Below are 14,126 nucleotides of genomic sequence, written 5' to 3'. Positions count from 1 at the left end.
CGGTCGGTAATGTAGAGTGCTCGGTCGGCAATGTAGAGTGCTCGGTCTATAATGCAGTTTCATATACATTAACTAGAAATTATTTCATGCTTTTCATTGCATTTTCATATACTTTTAAACAATTATATCTAGAGCTAGTGCGTATTTATATAAATTAATTAGAAATTATTTCATACTTTGTTCTGTCGGTAATGTAGAGTGCTCGGTCGGTAATGCAGATTGCTCTGTCGGTAATGTAGAGTGCTCGGTCGATAATGTAGATTGTTTGGTCGGTAATGTAGAGTGCTCGGTCGATAATGTAGATTGCTCCGTCGGTAATGTAGAGTGCTCGGTCGGTAATGCAGATTGCTCTGTCGACAATGCAGAGTGCTTGGTCGGTAATATGGAGTGTTCGGTCGGTAATGTAGATTGCTCCGTATATATATTTTTTTTTTTTTAAGGTATGTTCACCGATTACGCCGAAATGGCTTGACCAATCAGAATGAAACCTGTTGCATTTTATAAAGCATGTCCTCCCGGTGGTCTCGCTATGAAGAATTTTTTCGATTGTTTCATTTTTTACCCGTTTTTTAAGCATAAACACGTACTTTTTCTTATAATATCATGTACACTGGGTGTAGGAAGTATTCGTACAATGATTAGTTTCCCAAAGAAGCTATGTAAAATTGTAATTTATCAACTGATTTTTTAAAAACATTGACATTCTACATATTCTCGGAAATGTCTAGGATAGATAGATTACAAAAAAAAAATAGCTATTTATGTAAGTTGCGAAATTAACAAGAAACAAACAATTAATCGATAGAAATGTTGAAGCAACAAGTATTTGCATAACTGTTTAATTTTTAAAAATTGATTTTAAAAAAAAAAAAATTTACTTTAATTCATAAGTAATTTACAATTTACAAGTATATAATATTTTCTTCGTGGAATTTTTTTTTGATTTTTCAATTATTGTAATTCCTGTAAGCATTCAATTAAATTATTAGTTATTCGTAGTGAGATCTTCTTCAATTCCTCTATTAGAGACACTTTTTAAAGTACTTTCCTGGAAATTTGATGTTTTCTAATTCGTACGAAGCAATAAACTAATGTGTTTACGTTACAAACTCTACTGTAAATGATTCGTCATAAGAATCGTACAAATACTTATTGCTTCTATACTTTTACCTACTTTTCGCATTTTTTTTGGTTAATTTCACAAATTATATTAACTAGTAAATGTTGTTTCGACTATATGTATTTTAGAAACTTTCGAGAATATGTAAAGTATCATTGATTATAAAAAAAGGAAGTTAAGAAACTACAATTTCACACAAAAGTTTTTTAGGAAATTGATCGGTGTTCGAATAAATTCTACATCCACTGTATATGCATTTTGTGCAATTTTTTTGAAGTCGTTAAAATTACTTTATATGCAGGTGTTATATATTATTTTGTAGCTTTTGGAAAGCTTTTCGTTCGTTCGTTGAAAATCTTAAATCTAAGGAAGCTTTTACATCGATTGCTTTGAAATTTGTATACAACGTTGCATTCGAATATACGTGTGTTTTTATGTACATTGCACCCGCGACAGGTAAAAAACACGCGTTTTTTGAAAAACCTACAAGCAAATTAACCCTTTGCACTCGAGATGCTTTCTTAGCATTCTATTGCCACGAATGCTAAGCTTTAGATTGTCTTCGAAAATGAGATCTTTAATTTGAGATTTGAAAATCAGGTCACCTTTGCATCAACGACAATCATTTTATTGGTAAGTTATTATTAACTTTCGAGTTCCAAAGAAATTAAACCTAAAGGAAACCTAGTAGTGACTAAGAGTCACCTCTCGAGTGCAAAAGGTTAAACGTATTAGAAGTGTGTGCTTTCTCTTTTCTTTCTTTCCCATTTAATCAGACCGAGCCACAGCAAATAATCATTCTGGTGATAAAAATACGAAATCGCTTTCCGAACAATCCAATACCTTCAAGGATTAAAGTATATCGAGTCTTTTCGCAAATAATGTCTCTGCATTTTCTAATTTTCGTCACCGTCTCGATAGCAAAAATACCATCGTAATGTTTCGGCGAACGTTCATTCGCAGAACGATGAAAACCTTTTTTATATCGTCCCTCCATTCTTGCAAGCCATACGCGCTGCCGATTTCCGCCTGAAAGAGACCATGACCGACCATGCTGGCCGCCAGTTTCGTCAGCGATTGTCTACCAGATCCACCCACGCCGACCATCAGCAGGCTACCGCAAGGGATCACCAGTATACGACAAACTCTCGCTAGATGTTCGAGGGCGTAACGAAACAGGACGATGTCCATCTTGTGCCTGTGCGTGAGATTGTAGTCCTCCAAGCAGGAGATCGCGACCTCCAAGTACTCGTCCATCGACTTCACCTCCTCGTATCGACGATCGACGGGAATCGTGTCGACGTCCATGAAGTTGCCGAATATGAGACTCTGCAGACTCTCCTCTGTCAAATGTTCGTCGAATTTCGGCAGGTAGTCGAACACCGTGTCGAACGACTCCTTCAGGATCCGATCGACTACCTCTTTGATCTTGAGGTAAAGCCAACGTCGGTCAGGCTTGTCGATCAATCGATCCCCAAAGACCCTCAGGATCTCGTGTACCCACAGCTTCGTGAAATCGGTCTTCGACTCGACGGACTCCTCTCTGATCATCGCGCAGCCGGTTATCGCGCGCGAGAAATCGCGCAAATTGAAGAGATAATGAGACTTTGTCGGCGTTGGTCTCAGCTCCATCTGAGCGTTTCTGTAGACGTTCATTGTGGCAGCCACGATCTCTATGATAGTAGGCATCACCGCCGTGGTGAAGCCGTTCCGTTGCAACCCTATGAACGCGATCGTAGTGAAGATTCTGACTATGGTGTCCTCTGAGAAGTTGCTGATACTGAACAAGTGGAAGTGTCTGAGAAACCTCTGGTACAGTTCCTGCCTACTTCCGCCGGGCGGTGCCATGGCGCATACGAACATCGTGTCGTACACGCGTATGATCTCTGGCTGTTTCAGATCGAACCAAAGCTTGTGATCGAAGAACTGACGCAGGAGCTCGATCGGTGGCTGGGAACCATACATCTCCTTCGCAGGCATGTTCACGTCGTCGATGAACACGACGCAGTGGGTACCGGGAAGTGGACCGAACTTGGTTCTGCGTCTCCTGTAGTTATGGAAATGTTATTTAATAGACAGTAGGTATAAATGTTAATTCGGTGGATTCGCATTCAATCATTTGCAGGGACAGGAGTGTTAGGAGGACTTATTGGAGGACAACATTTTTGTTGTGCTGTGTTGTACTGTATTATGGTGTGCTACACTCCCAGACAAAAAGATAGCACACCTGTGCTACCTTTAATATCTGGTGTTTAGATTATGCTAGCGTGAAAACTCTGAGATATATGTAAAACGTATTTTTTGCGAATATGTAAACATAACATAGATCGACTTTGCTTCGATGTAATTGACTTTACTTAGTTCGAAGAGAAACACATAATTCAACGCAGACAAAATGATAGCACGCTTAAAAAATAAAGATATATATTTCATATAACACCACCACCGCAACAAAAGTGCTATCATTTTGTCTGCGTCGGATTATGTATTTCTCTTCGAATTAAGGGAACTCATTGAAGTAAAGTTAATCTATGTTATGTTTACGTATTCGTAGAAGGTACATTTTATATGTAACTCAGAGTTTCCACGCTAGCATAATCTTAACACGAGATATCAAAGATAGCACACCTGTCTGGGAATGTACATCAAACCCTCTCAGACAGTATTTCCACGTAGACAGTATACATGGATACATTAACACTATTCAATATCTCTACCTACTCAGACAGTATTTTCATGTAGGTATTATATATGTATATTAACTTATATATATATATTAAATGTAGTATATGTATTAACTATATGCAATATTGCCGTCCCTCCCCCCGTCCCACCGTCCTCAAAACAAATACATGACAGTACCCTCTCAGACAGTACTTCCACGTAGACACTAACAGCATTCGATATTGTCTGCCCCACCAAAAATTAACTCAAACAGGAATTAAAATTTGTTAATTTTACACCGCCTTCGAAAAGGTTATTTGATATAATTTAATATAAAAGAAATAGCAACTATTTCACACTTTCAAACAATTACATCCAGAGCTGGCGAGTATTCGTATATGTTAACTAGACATTATTTCAAACTTTTCAGGACAGTTTTAATATCTTTCGAAGTCGGTTGTATTTCTTTTACAAAAATTATTTTATGTTATCCTGTGTTGTACTGTATTATACTACGGTCAGTGTAAGAAGTATTCGTACAGCAACCCATTTAAAATAAATGGTTCCTGTACGAGTATTTATTTACACTGACTGTATATTATATCGTTTTATGTTGATTTGCGTTGTATTGTGCTGTATTCTATTGCATTGTATTAGGTGTAGGCGTTTATTCTGTGCCTTCAAGTTCAATCATCTAGAAAGACACTTCTCGTACTTCTTACTAGAGGACAACCTTTTCGTTACGCTGTGTTATCCTGTATTATGATGTATTATACTACATTATGTTGTATTTTACTGTATTATGCTGTATTATATTGTGTCACATTGCGTTAAGCAGTGCTATGCTTCCAGCATTCGTCGCAGAACTCTAGGCGCTACATCTACCTGTACAGCTTCAGCACAACCAACTCCTGCGTTTGCGCGGCGGTTATCTGCGGCGTAAATGTGATGAAATTAGGCAAGTACTCGTCCTCGCTCAGTTTGTTCATGATGAGGTCTTTGATGTAGACACTCTTCCCAGTGCCTGTCTCTCCATATAAAAGAAACCGTTTGCGATGCTGTATATGTTTTAGAAACAGGCTTTGATACTTGACGGTGTCTATGGTCGGTATTATTATCTGGACTAGGCTGCTGGTTTCCAGCAACTCTTCCTGCCTGGCGGCGTCCGCATATCTCCTCCAAGCACCCCTCCCTCGATAGGTGTAGAAGCAATCATGTATCAATTCGTCCGTTGGAAGGGAGATCAAGCCCTCGACGAGAAACTCTGGCAGCGGGTGTTCCTTCTGCTCGTTCTTCCACAGACTTAAATAAAACGCGTTGAACTTTGCGCAGGAACTGTGATCCAGGGTGCCACCAGCGCCCCAAACCATGGACAGCAACATGGTGGCCTGCAACCACGCCAGAACGAATTGGTCGAAGGTTTTCGGATTCTCCTTGACGGCGTCTTCCATGAACATTTGGAAGAGACTCATCGTTGATACGACCTGATGAATCTGGCCAGCAGTTATAGTCGCGCGACAACTTTTCCGTATGAATTCCAAGCAAGGGTCAATCAGCCATTGGAAGAGTTCCCGGATGTTATCCTCGTAGCCCTCGGTCCACTCTGGGCTTAGATTGTTCAGCCAGGAACGAAAGAACGGATGCCAACCGAGAACTCTAGGCTCTATGTAGATCATCCCGCAGCGTGACACTGTAGCTGGAGACGCGTGCAGAAGGTCCATCGCCTCGAAGATCATCGACATCTCGTTGGACATCTGCATCACCTCGCCGGAAGTCAGGCAGAGCTTCTTGTTGTCGTCCAGGACCGTGTTCAGGTTCTCGATCCACATGGCGTCGACGGGTCCGTCGAAGATGATCCATTTTCTGTCCGTCGTTTCCTCGGTGGAGTAATTTCGAAACGCGACAGCGCATATTCCGTCCGTCCACTCGGAGGACACTGGATCGAAGAATCCATATAATTGTCCCAGAGTGATGGATTTAGGATTGATCGTGAAGTACTTGGTCACGGCTCCGTTTTCATCGCCCCACTGGTGCATCAACGTTAAGGCTTCGGCCAGCGTGTACAGGGCCATCGTCTTCCCGCCGAAGGGCTCTCCGACCAACATGAACCTGACAGAGACGCGATTCTACTTTGAGGATGTTCCGAAAGTACAATCACCCACAGAAGATTAACCCTTAACACTTTATTTAACGGGAGTCTATTTGTAGGCTTTTTAATCGCAGTATTTAGCTATTCGAATTTATTTACTGTGTTGATGGCTGTCTACTTCCAGTGTTCAGTGTTTGGAAACAGACTTTGCTTTCAATGTACGTAGTAACAGTATGGAGAAATTATTGTCAGCCTAGATTGGCATATGCTACTGTAGAAAATTCTTTTTTGAATTAAACACTGTTTCTAAATAGCTCGATAGATAAAGTGTTAACAGTTCAGCATGGAGTCTTTATAAATTAATATAAATATTTTTGTAGTTCGTGTAGATTTGGATGATAAACTTGTAGTATCTCCGTCTACCATACCTAAGAATAGGGAGTCAAACGACAACACGAAACGTAGGGTATGGGATTGGTCGTGCAGGTAAAGTGGTCGACTGTGAATCCGAGGATTGGATTCTACATAGTAGACATGTAGAACTAGTGGCATGAATTTTTACAGAATTTTTGCTATAGTTTAAATAGTCGAAAATGTTACATGACACCAAAGACACCATGTTGACTGTTGTAGGTAACGAAAACCATGTTGACTATTAAGAGTCCTATTAACCCTTTCGATACGGAGGAGCTGGCCGCGTTTATACATTTGTGCCATAAGGAAGTTTCCCAAAATAGTGGTTGCGCCGTGGCGTAAGCCACGAAAACACCTATAGCAACATTCATAGAAATCTTGAGCGTGATTGACAGTAATCACTAAACTGCGGATATTTATGCTTATCTTTATATCTTATTTATAGGAAATTTAAATGTGCAAGAAACTACAAAATGCAAACAATATGCAAGAATATAAAGAATGTAGAGTTCATGTTATAATATTTGCAGAATAAAATAAATTCCTATTTAGGTTCAATTCTTTTTAGGCTGAATATTTTATTTTGCATAAAGATTCGCAGTCTAGTAATCACACTCGTTTCGTGCTTGTCGTCTATACGCGGTAGTAGAACCGAAAGGGTTAAGACACAGAGGAAAGAAACAAGTATTAGGTAGACCGAAAAGTAATGTCGTTTCTTTTACATTAAATTCAAACTTTTCAATTTTCTATCTTTAATTCATTATATAATCGCCCTTATTGTCAGCAGCCTTTTGTCACCTAGTGTGCAAATTTTCAATGCCAGAAAAATCAATAAGCTGATAAATGATAAACAAATATTTAAGATGGCAAAAACGACATTACTCTCCAGTCCACCTAATATTAGCCTGTCCCAAAAGTTTCTTTCGCTTTATTAACACGTTCACTGCCAGGCTAAAACTCTTGAAAATTTCTACCGTGTTTAAATTTTGTTTACAGACTATTGGAAGCTGCGTAATGAAACATTTATTTTGGTATTTAGTTTTGTAACTTCATCAAAATTCAAGTATTTCATTTAATGTCATTTTCTACGACACATAACTTTCAGAATTAATAGTTTTCGTTTTTCAGCGAAAAGCACTGTTACCCATATATGGGTGACGTGGCGAACAACGTGTTAAATAAGTAATACGTACACAATAGTTTATGTTTTATGTTACATTACTGAATTGTGCACAGTTCATTTTGCTCCGTTACTGTCACATCATGAATATTGTACGAAATTAGATCGTCTATTTATATAAACACGACCACATCAAATAATTGAGTGCAACTAGCGAAAGAAATTTTCGGGACAACCTAATATTTTTGAACGAAAGAACAACGTAATTCTTCCGTCTAACACACCCATGTCGCACGATCATCATTTCAAAGGTCTGTATAATCTTCAGAAGGAAACCGTCGACCGGTTGCAGGTTTCGTTCCGCCGCAACTTGACGAACAGCTCTCAGGAGCACGTCGTAACTAGGTGACGGAAGCTCCAAGCCTGGGAACAAGTCCGAGACGATGCCTTGGAACAATGGAACGTCGTGAGCCAGGAATTTCGGTAGATTCACGTCGATCACTGATCTGAGTAGAAGCACCGACTCGTTCTCGTCGGGGAATTGAAGTTTGATGTTCTGCGCGGCTGTTAAGACAGTTTTCACGGCTCGCATCCCGTAGTCGTAGTGAGACTGCGTGGACAGCTGCTCCGAGCAGAGTTTATAGGTGGTAACGATCTTCGTGGAGAGCTCGCGGCCGGTGGAGAAACCCGACGAATAGAGAAAGATCTCTGCGATCATGGCGTAATCGGGCACCATCATCGCCACCGTTCGAAAGAGAACTTTGAGATTGTCCGGTAACTCTGTGCGACCCGCGTAACCAGGATTCATCGTGATGCAAACGTAGACGGCTGGGTTCAGCGTCAATTCCGTGCCCTCGAACAGGAATGTCTCCATTTTGGCGCGCACCGCTTGGATGATGCAGAGAATCTGTTGCGCTACCACGGACAGCACTTCCAGCTCGATTCTGTTGAACTCGTCGAAGCAGGACCACGCTCCGCACGAGGCGAGACCTTTGAAGAATTTACCCATGTTCTTGTAGTCCAAGCCCTCGGAGCAATTGAACACCACGCATTGCACGGCTATCGCTCGGCTCAAGTCTTTTGTCGTTTCGGTTTTCCCTGTGCCTGCTGGACCCTCTGGTGCTCCGTTCAGGTGCAGAGAGTAAGCTCCAATCAACGTGCGATAGCATCTACGGGTAATGGCATACATGGATCATTTTAGCGATTAATTTTCTTCGTCTTGGGATTTTCAATTACCAGAGACAGGCCTGAACAATGTTTAAGGGGGCATGACATTGTAGAATCATTTAAAAAAGAAGACTCTCGTTTGCATTTCTCGAGAAATATACATTTTGAGAATGTTGAATCAAGAGGTAAAAAATGTTAACACATTATCTACCCAGCTATTTAGAAACAGTGTTTAATTCAAAAAAGAATTTTCTACAGTAGCATATGCCAATCTAGGCTGACAATAATTCCTTCATACGGTTACAAGGTACATCAAAAGCCAAAAAGTTGTTTCCAAAAACTGAACATTGTAAGTAGACAATCATCGACACAGTAAATAAATTCGAAAAGCTAAATACTGGAATTAAAAAGCCTATAAATAGGCTCCTTGTGAATAAAGTGTTAAGAAAAGATTCTCTGGAATTAACAGAGTCACTGTTAATGACTAGGCTGCGGATCTTGATGCAAAGTAAAATTTTTGCAAACGTACCTACAAAAATTGAATCTAAGTAGGAGGTTGTTTTACTCTGAAAATATTATCATGAGAACTTTACTTTTAATATCCTTTTATATCGTTACACACTGTGTGCATTTTGTAGTTTCTCGTACATTCAAGTTTCCTATAAATGCATAAAAATCCGCATAAAAATCCTCTATTGCATATACATTACGTGAATAGTGAATAGAGTTTGTCTGTTTTAATCTTCAATAATACGTAATGGAAACGATACATCTGATGGTTTCTTTAAAAAGAACTACTAAAAATACCTCTTTTTCTGTTTCCGTTGCAGCAACGTGCCCCCTTAAAAGTGCCTTCTACTAGTTACCGTTACAATAATCGTATTATTTCGCTCAGATACCTATCCGTCAGAGGTGTAATGACGAGACGAGAACAATTTCCGATATACTCGTACGCGTACGACACCGTCGTGTATATAATTCTGACGAACACGTCGTCTTCCCAATAATATCGCAGCTGCGCCAACCACTCGAAGTCCATCTCGTTCGTTATTTTATTGTCGATCAAGGACTTGACGACGTCCATGGCGTGCACGTCGAGGGTAATCAGAGCGTTCAACGTGGTACGATTCTGCTTCGAAAGGTGGCCTGGAAGAGGGATCCTATTTAACAACGTTGAACATTTTTTAACCCTTTGCGCTCGGGTGGCGCCTCTAGAGCGACATATCTAATCTAAAAGTGACTTTGTAAACGTACAATTTCAAATTCACTTACATTAGAATACAACTAATTATTAATTGAAATAATAATACATTTAGTCATGAACATTCGTAGATGTTTTTCTTCGAAGTAGAGTTTTTGGTTTCGCAGAAATTAATTATAAAAGTGGACTGGATTTGTTTTTATAGAACAATACCTCGAGCGCAAAGGGTTAACACGTTGATCGCCGGAAATGGGTGACAGGACTTTACATTAAGAAACTAATGATATTGATTCCAAAAGTGAAGAACCACGTGCTATTAAATCGAGATGCTATGAATTCCAAATGCCTTGAATTCGAGATGCCATGAGCTCGAAATGCCATGAATTCGAGATGCCATGAACTCGAAATGCTTCGAACTCAAGATGCCATGAACTCTAGATGCCATGAACTCGAGATGCCATGAACTCGAAATGCTTTGAACTCTAGATGCCATGAACTCGAAATGCTTTGAACTCTAGATGCCATAAGCTCGAGATGCCATGAACTCGAGATGCCATGAATTTGAGATGCCATGAACTCGAAATGCTTTGAACTCTAGATGCCATGAATTCCAAATGCCTTGAACTCGAAATGCTTTGAACTCTAGATGCCATGAACTCGAGATGCCACGAATTAGAATTAACGAAAATAAATTTATACAGTATTTGAGATATTCGGAGATGTGAAACAATTAAATACGACAACGAATGCTAGATAATCTAATCTTCGAAAATCTTGAGACAAAATTTTAATCTCGCACAAAATTTTAAACGAATTTCAATGTAGCAGTCAACGTGTTAAAATTTCAGTGTCCATCGACTCAAGTGCTATAGAAAAATGCCTCGAGCGCAAAGGGTTAATCAAGCCGTGTCTCTACCTCGAACCAGTTCGACCATCTCTAGTATCTGTGACTGCAATTTTTTGTAGAGCGCTTCTATCGTCGACGGGATATGCGTCATCAGAGCGTTTTGAACTTGCATGCTCCAGTAGATTTGGGAAACGCACAGGACGACCATGCCTGGCCATATCCGTACCCATACTACTCGCTGGTTTACTTCGTAGTCCAAGTAACTCATACGAATTTCGTGCCTTATAGAGTTCACCATTTGTTCCTCGACCTGTAACCTTACTCACTTAATCCTGTGTTAACTTTGTTAACTGTCGTTAACTTTATTTTAGTACGCAGTTGTGCGAACCTGAATGAGCCATCGTTCTACGCAGCCTCTCGCCGCAGCTGTTGAGATCGTGTCTTGCATGTTGACTTCTTCGAAGTCCTCGCTAAACATGGAATATATCTCCATTTCAGGGTTGAATCTGCAAAGAAAGGATCGTTGTTTTAAGATGAACGGTTATGCATTATTCGTTTTTCTTATCGTATTTCTTTTCTCACCCTAGTCTATTTATCCCTTCGAACAATTTTCGAAGATGTGGTTGGACACGAAGCGGTTCCTTCGTCTCCGACAGGATCTCGAGCATGTCGTCGTTGCTTAGGAAGAAGAATCTTGGAAAGAAGAGCCTCTTCTTCTCTAAATAATTCAACACTCCGTCGTTAACTTTCTCCATTAATGTGTTGGCTTCCACCATGATTTCTAAGAGGCCCACCTGAAATTATTGATAGATCGAAAGCGGTGTTAACGCATTAACACATTAAGAACGGCACATCTAGAGACTGCGTGTAGGAAACACGAGAAAACTCGTGAGCGGTCCTTAATGTGTTAACTTTGAATGACGCGTGTGTTATCTTGTGCCCAAACCACTTTTACCATATGTATATGTCACCGTAGCATGTACAAGAAAATTTCTCGGCACTCAAACGGTTAATGCCGTATTTTCCGCATGCAGATGAAAATAAACAATGTATCTGGTATCATCAATGTAATAGAGTACAGCTTGTCCAAGCGATAGGAAATTCCGAATTTCCGAATTTCAAATTCGATAGACGTATTTATGGTTTCTACGAGGACCGAAGCTTTCACTTGACCATGGATAGTCAGAACAATCACATCAAATTACAATTAACCCTTTGCATTCGATGCTTTTTTTCTGGTATCTATCAGCAACTCGAGATGCTTTCCTAGCATTCTATTGTCACGAATGCTAAGCTTGGATTAACTTCGAAAATGAGATCCTTAATTTGAGATTTGAGAATCATTATTTTATTAGCACTTCGAGTTCCAAAGAAATTAAACCTAAAGAAAACCTAGTGGCGACTGAGAGTCGCCTCTCGAGTGCAAAGGGTTACTATTTGGTCAATGTCACAGTCAAGGCGCGATAGACGAGGTTCAACCGGAACAGTAGCGCGTACAAGCGCCATAAAGACAGAATGAGAAGCGGTTGAACCATATTTGCATATGCGCATTCTAATCTTTTCATTCGCTTGGCGAACGAGCAATTCTCGGTTCTAGGACTCTTCCGCTTACAGAGCCCGCGGTTTCTCGAACTCGAGGATCCTTGGCAACGCCGTTCATCGCGCTGCGATATATTCGATCCACCTGAACGAACAGAACCTCCTCCTCGGGCAATTGCGCCACGATATCCTTGCTCGAGAAGATGGGCAGCAGGTAAATCCACTGTACTTGTACCTAACATAAACAACGACTAAGATTTTCACGGTCGCTCGGCGAACCGATCGTAACTCGGCTGGCTCGATTACAAAAGTCATAGTACACATAAGCGAAAAGTACGATGATTTTTTTAAGTACTTTGGTCCATTCCTCGATCGTCGATTGTATTCGAAGTAAGAGAGAGTAAAAATTTTTAACTTCCTCCTCGATTAGCTTGACGAACGCGGAGCCACGCATCGCTTGGACTTTGACGATGTGATCCTCTAAGAGGCCTTGAATATCGTCCAATTGCGCCAAGATGTTCACTCCGGTGTCTTTGTACAGGACAGTGGTGAACAACACGCCGTCCCACTCGCTGATCATCTTTGCCAGAGACTCCTCGAGCATCTGTTCCTTCGTTGCGCTTGTGCTTATCATCTCGTACCTTGAACAAACACAGAACTGAATCCATCGTGATGTTATACGTGATTAAGAAGAGTTCGTTTCTTTTTGCCCTAGTACGGAACGTTTGTTACTTTTCCAAATTTTCCATCAGGTCCATGTTTATGATTTTTCGAAAGGTTGTTCCAGCGTCGGGGGTGAGGTCGAATCCAGCTATAGACGACATGTCGTCCCAATGGATTTGTCTCAGCGCGGGATTTCGGAAAACGGTCAGCAACGGTATATACGACTGTGACGAGATAACGATAACGGGTGAGGAAATAATGTCCTGATCGAAAGATCGTCTGTGTCGAAGGGTGGACACGTCGATTGGTTGTATATAAACGGTAAATAAAATACAGATAATTTCATTTTCCTTTCCACGAGCTGGTTTTCCTCTTTTCGACTCATTCGTTTGTTATTATTCGCGAAAACGCGATAGTGATTCTCTGCTCTATGTTTTTTCAGTATGCAATTATCCATTATTCTTTATGAATGAAAAAGCTTTCAGGCTTTTATGGGACATATCATTCGATTGTTTTCAAACAGTATCAGAGTTGCAAGTAGACTGTAGATCTTTACGGAAAATAAAATCTTTGCAAACGTAGAAATTGAACCTAAATAGGAATTTATTTTACTCTGCGAGTGTTATGATATGAATTTCACTCTCAATACTTTTTTTATATTCTTGCACATTCAAATTTCTCGTAAATGCATAAAAATCCGCAGTCTAGTCACGAGATGTAAGAAACTTTTCTAAATCAGTGGTTTCCTCGTATCAGCGTTCTGGTGTTTCCATTATTTATACGAATACAGTGGACGTGTTCATCTCTAGTTCATGTAGAAAGAATCACCTTAAACCATTTAATGTCCTCGATGAGTTGGTAACTTAGTTTCAGAGGCGCAGGCTGTTGAAGCGGATCAGGATCATCTGGCGATCCTATGAAACTAAACAATATACGTGTCCATTAATTTTTACCATTTAGCCCTTTGTACTCGAGGGGTGACTCAGTTATCACTAGGTTTTCTTTAGGTTTAATTTCTTTGGAGCTCGAAGTTAATAATAACTAGACTGCGGATCTTTATGCATTTATAGGAAATTTGAATGTGCAAGAACCTACAAAATGCACACAATATGCAAGAATATTAAAAAGATTGAAAGTAAAGTTCATGTTGCAATATTTGCAAAATAAAATAAATTCTTATTTAGGTTCAATATTTGTAGGCATGTCCGGGAAGATTTTATTTTGCATAAAGATCGGCAGTCTAATAATAACTTATCAATGAAATGATTGTCGTTGAGGCAAAGGTGACCTGATTCTCAAATC

General features: G+C 40.0%; 1 protein-coding gene across 1 annotated transcript in view; it reads right to left on the bottom strand.

Annotated features, from left to right (window-relative positions):
• The window catches only part of LOC128886799 (dynein axonemal heavy chain 7), a 45,095-nt gene that overhangs the window by 21,580 nt on the left and 9,389 nt on the right, over nucleotides 1-14,126 (bottom strand). The window contains exons 7-17 of the mRNA XM_054141962.1: nucleotides 13,653-13,746; nucleotides 12,894-13,048; nucleotides 12,517-12,802; nucleotides 12,235-12,396; nucleotides 11,205-11,416; nucleotides 11,011-11,128; nucleotides 10,692-10,932; nucleotides 9,474-9,720; nucleotides 7,692-8,576; nucleotides 4,670-5,893; nucleotides 2,096-3,167 (exon numbers count right to left, since the gene is read on the bottom strand). Of these exons, the coding sequence (XP_053997937.1) occupies nucleotides 2,096-3,167; nucleotides 4,670-5,893; nucleotides 7,692-8,576; nucleotides 9,474-9,720; nucleotides 10,692-10,932; nucleotides 11,011-11,128; nucleotides 11,205-11,416; nucleotides 12,235-12,396; nucleotides 12,517-12,802; nucleotides 12,894-13,048; nucleotides 13,653-13,746 (4,696 nt within the window). The remainder of the gene's footprint in view (nucleotides 1-2,095; nucleotides 3,168-4,669; nucleotides 5,894-7,691; nucleotides 8,577-9,473; nucleotides 9,721-10,691; nucleotides 10,933-11,010; nucleotides 11,129-11,204; nucleotides 11,417-12,234; nucleotides 12,397-12,516; nucleotides 12,803-12,893; nucleotides 13,049-13,652; nucleotides 13,747-14,126) is intronic.

The sequence above is a fragment of the Hylaeus anthracinus genome, unplaced genomic scaffold (genome assembly GCF_026225885.1).
Source record: "Hylaeus anthracinus isolate JK02 unplaced genomic scaffold, UHH_iyHylAnth1.0_haploid 11985, whole genome shotgun sequence".
Taxonomy (NCBI): Eukaryota; Metazoa; Arthropoda; class Insecta; order Hymenoptera; family Colletidae; genus Hylaeus; species Hylaeus anthracinus.
The sequence above is the reverse complement of the archived record's forward strand: the minus strand, read 5'-3'. Positions and strand labels throughout refer to the sequence as shown.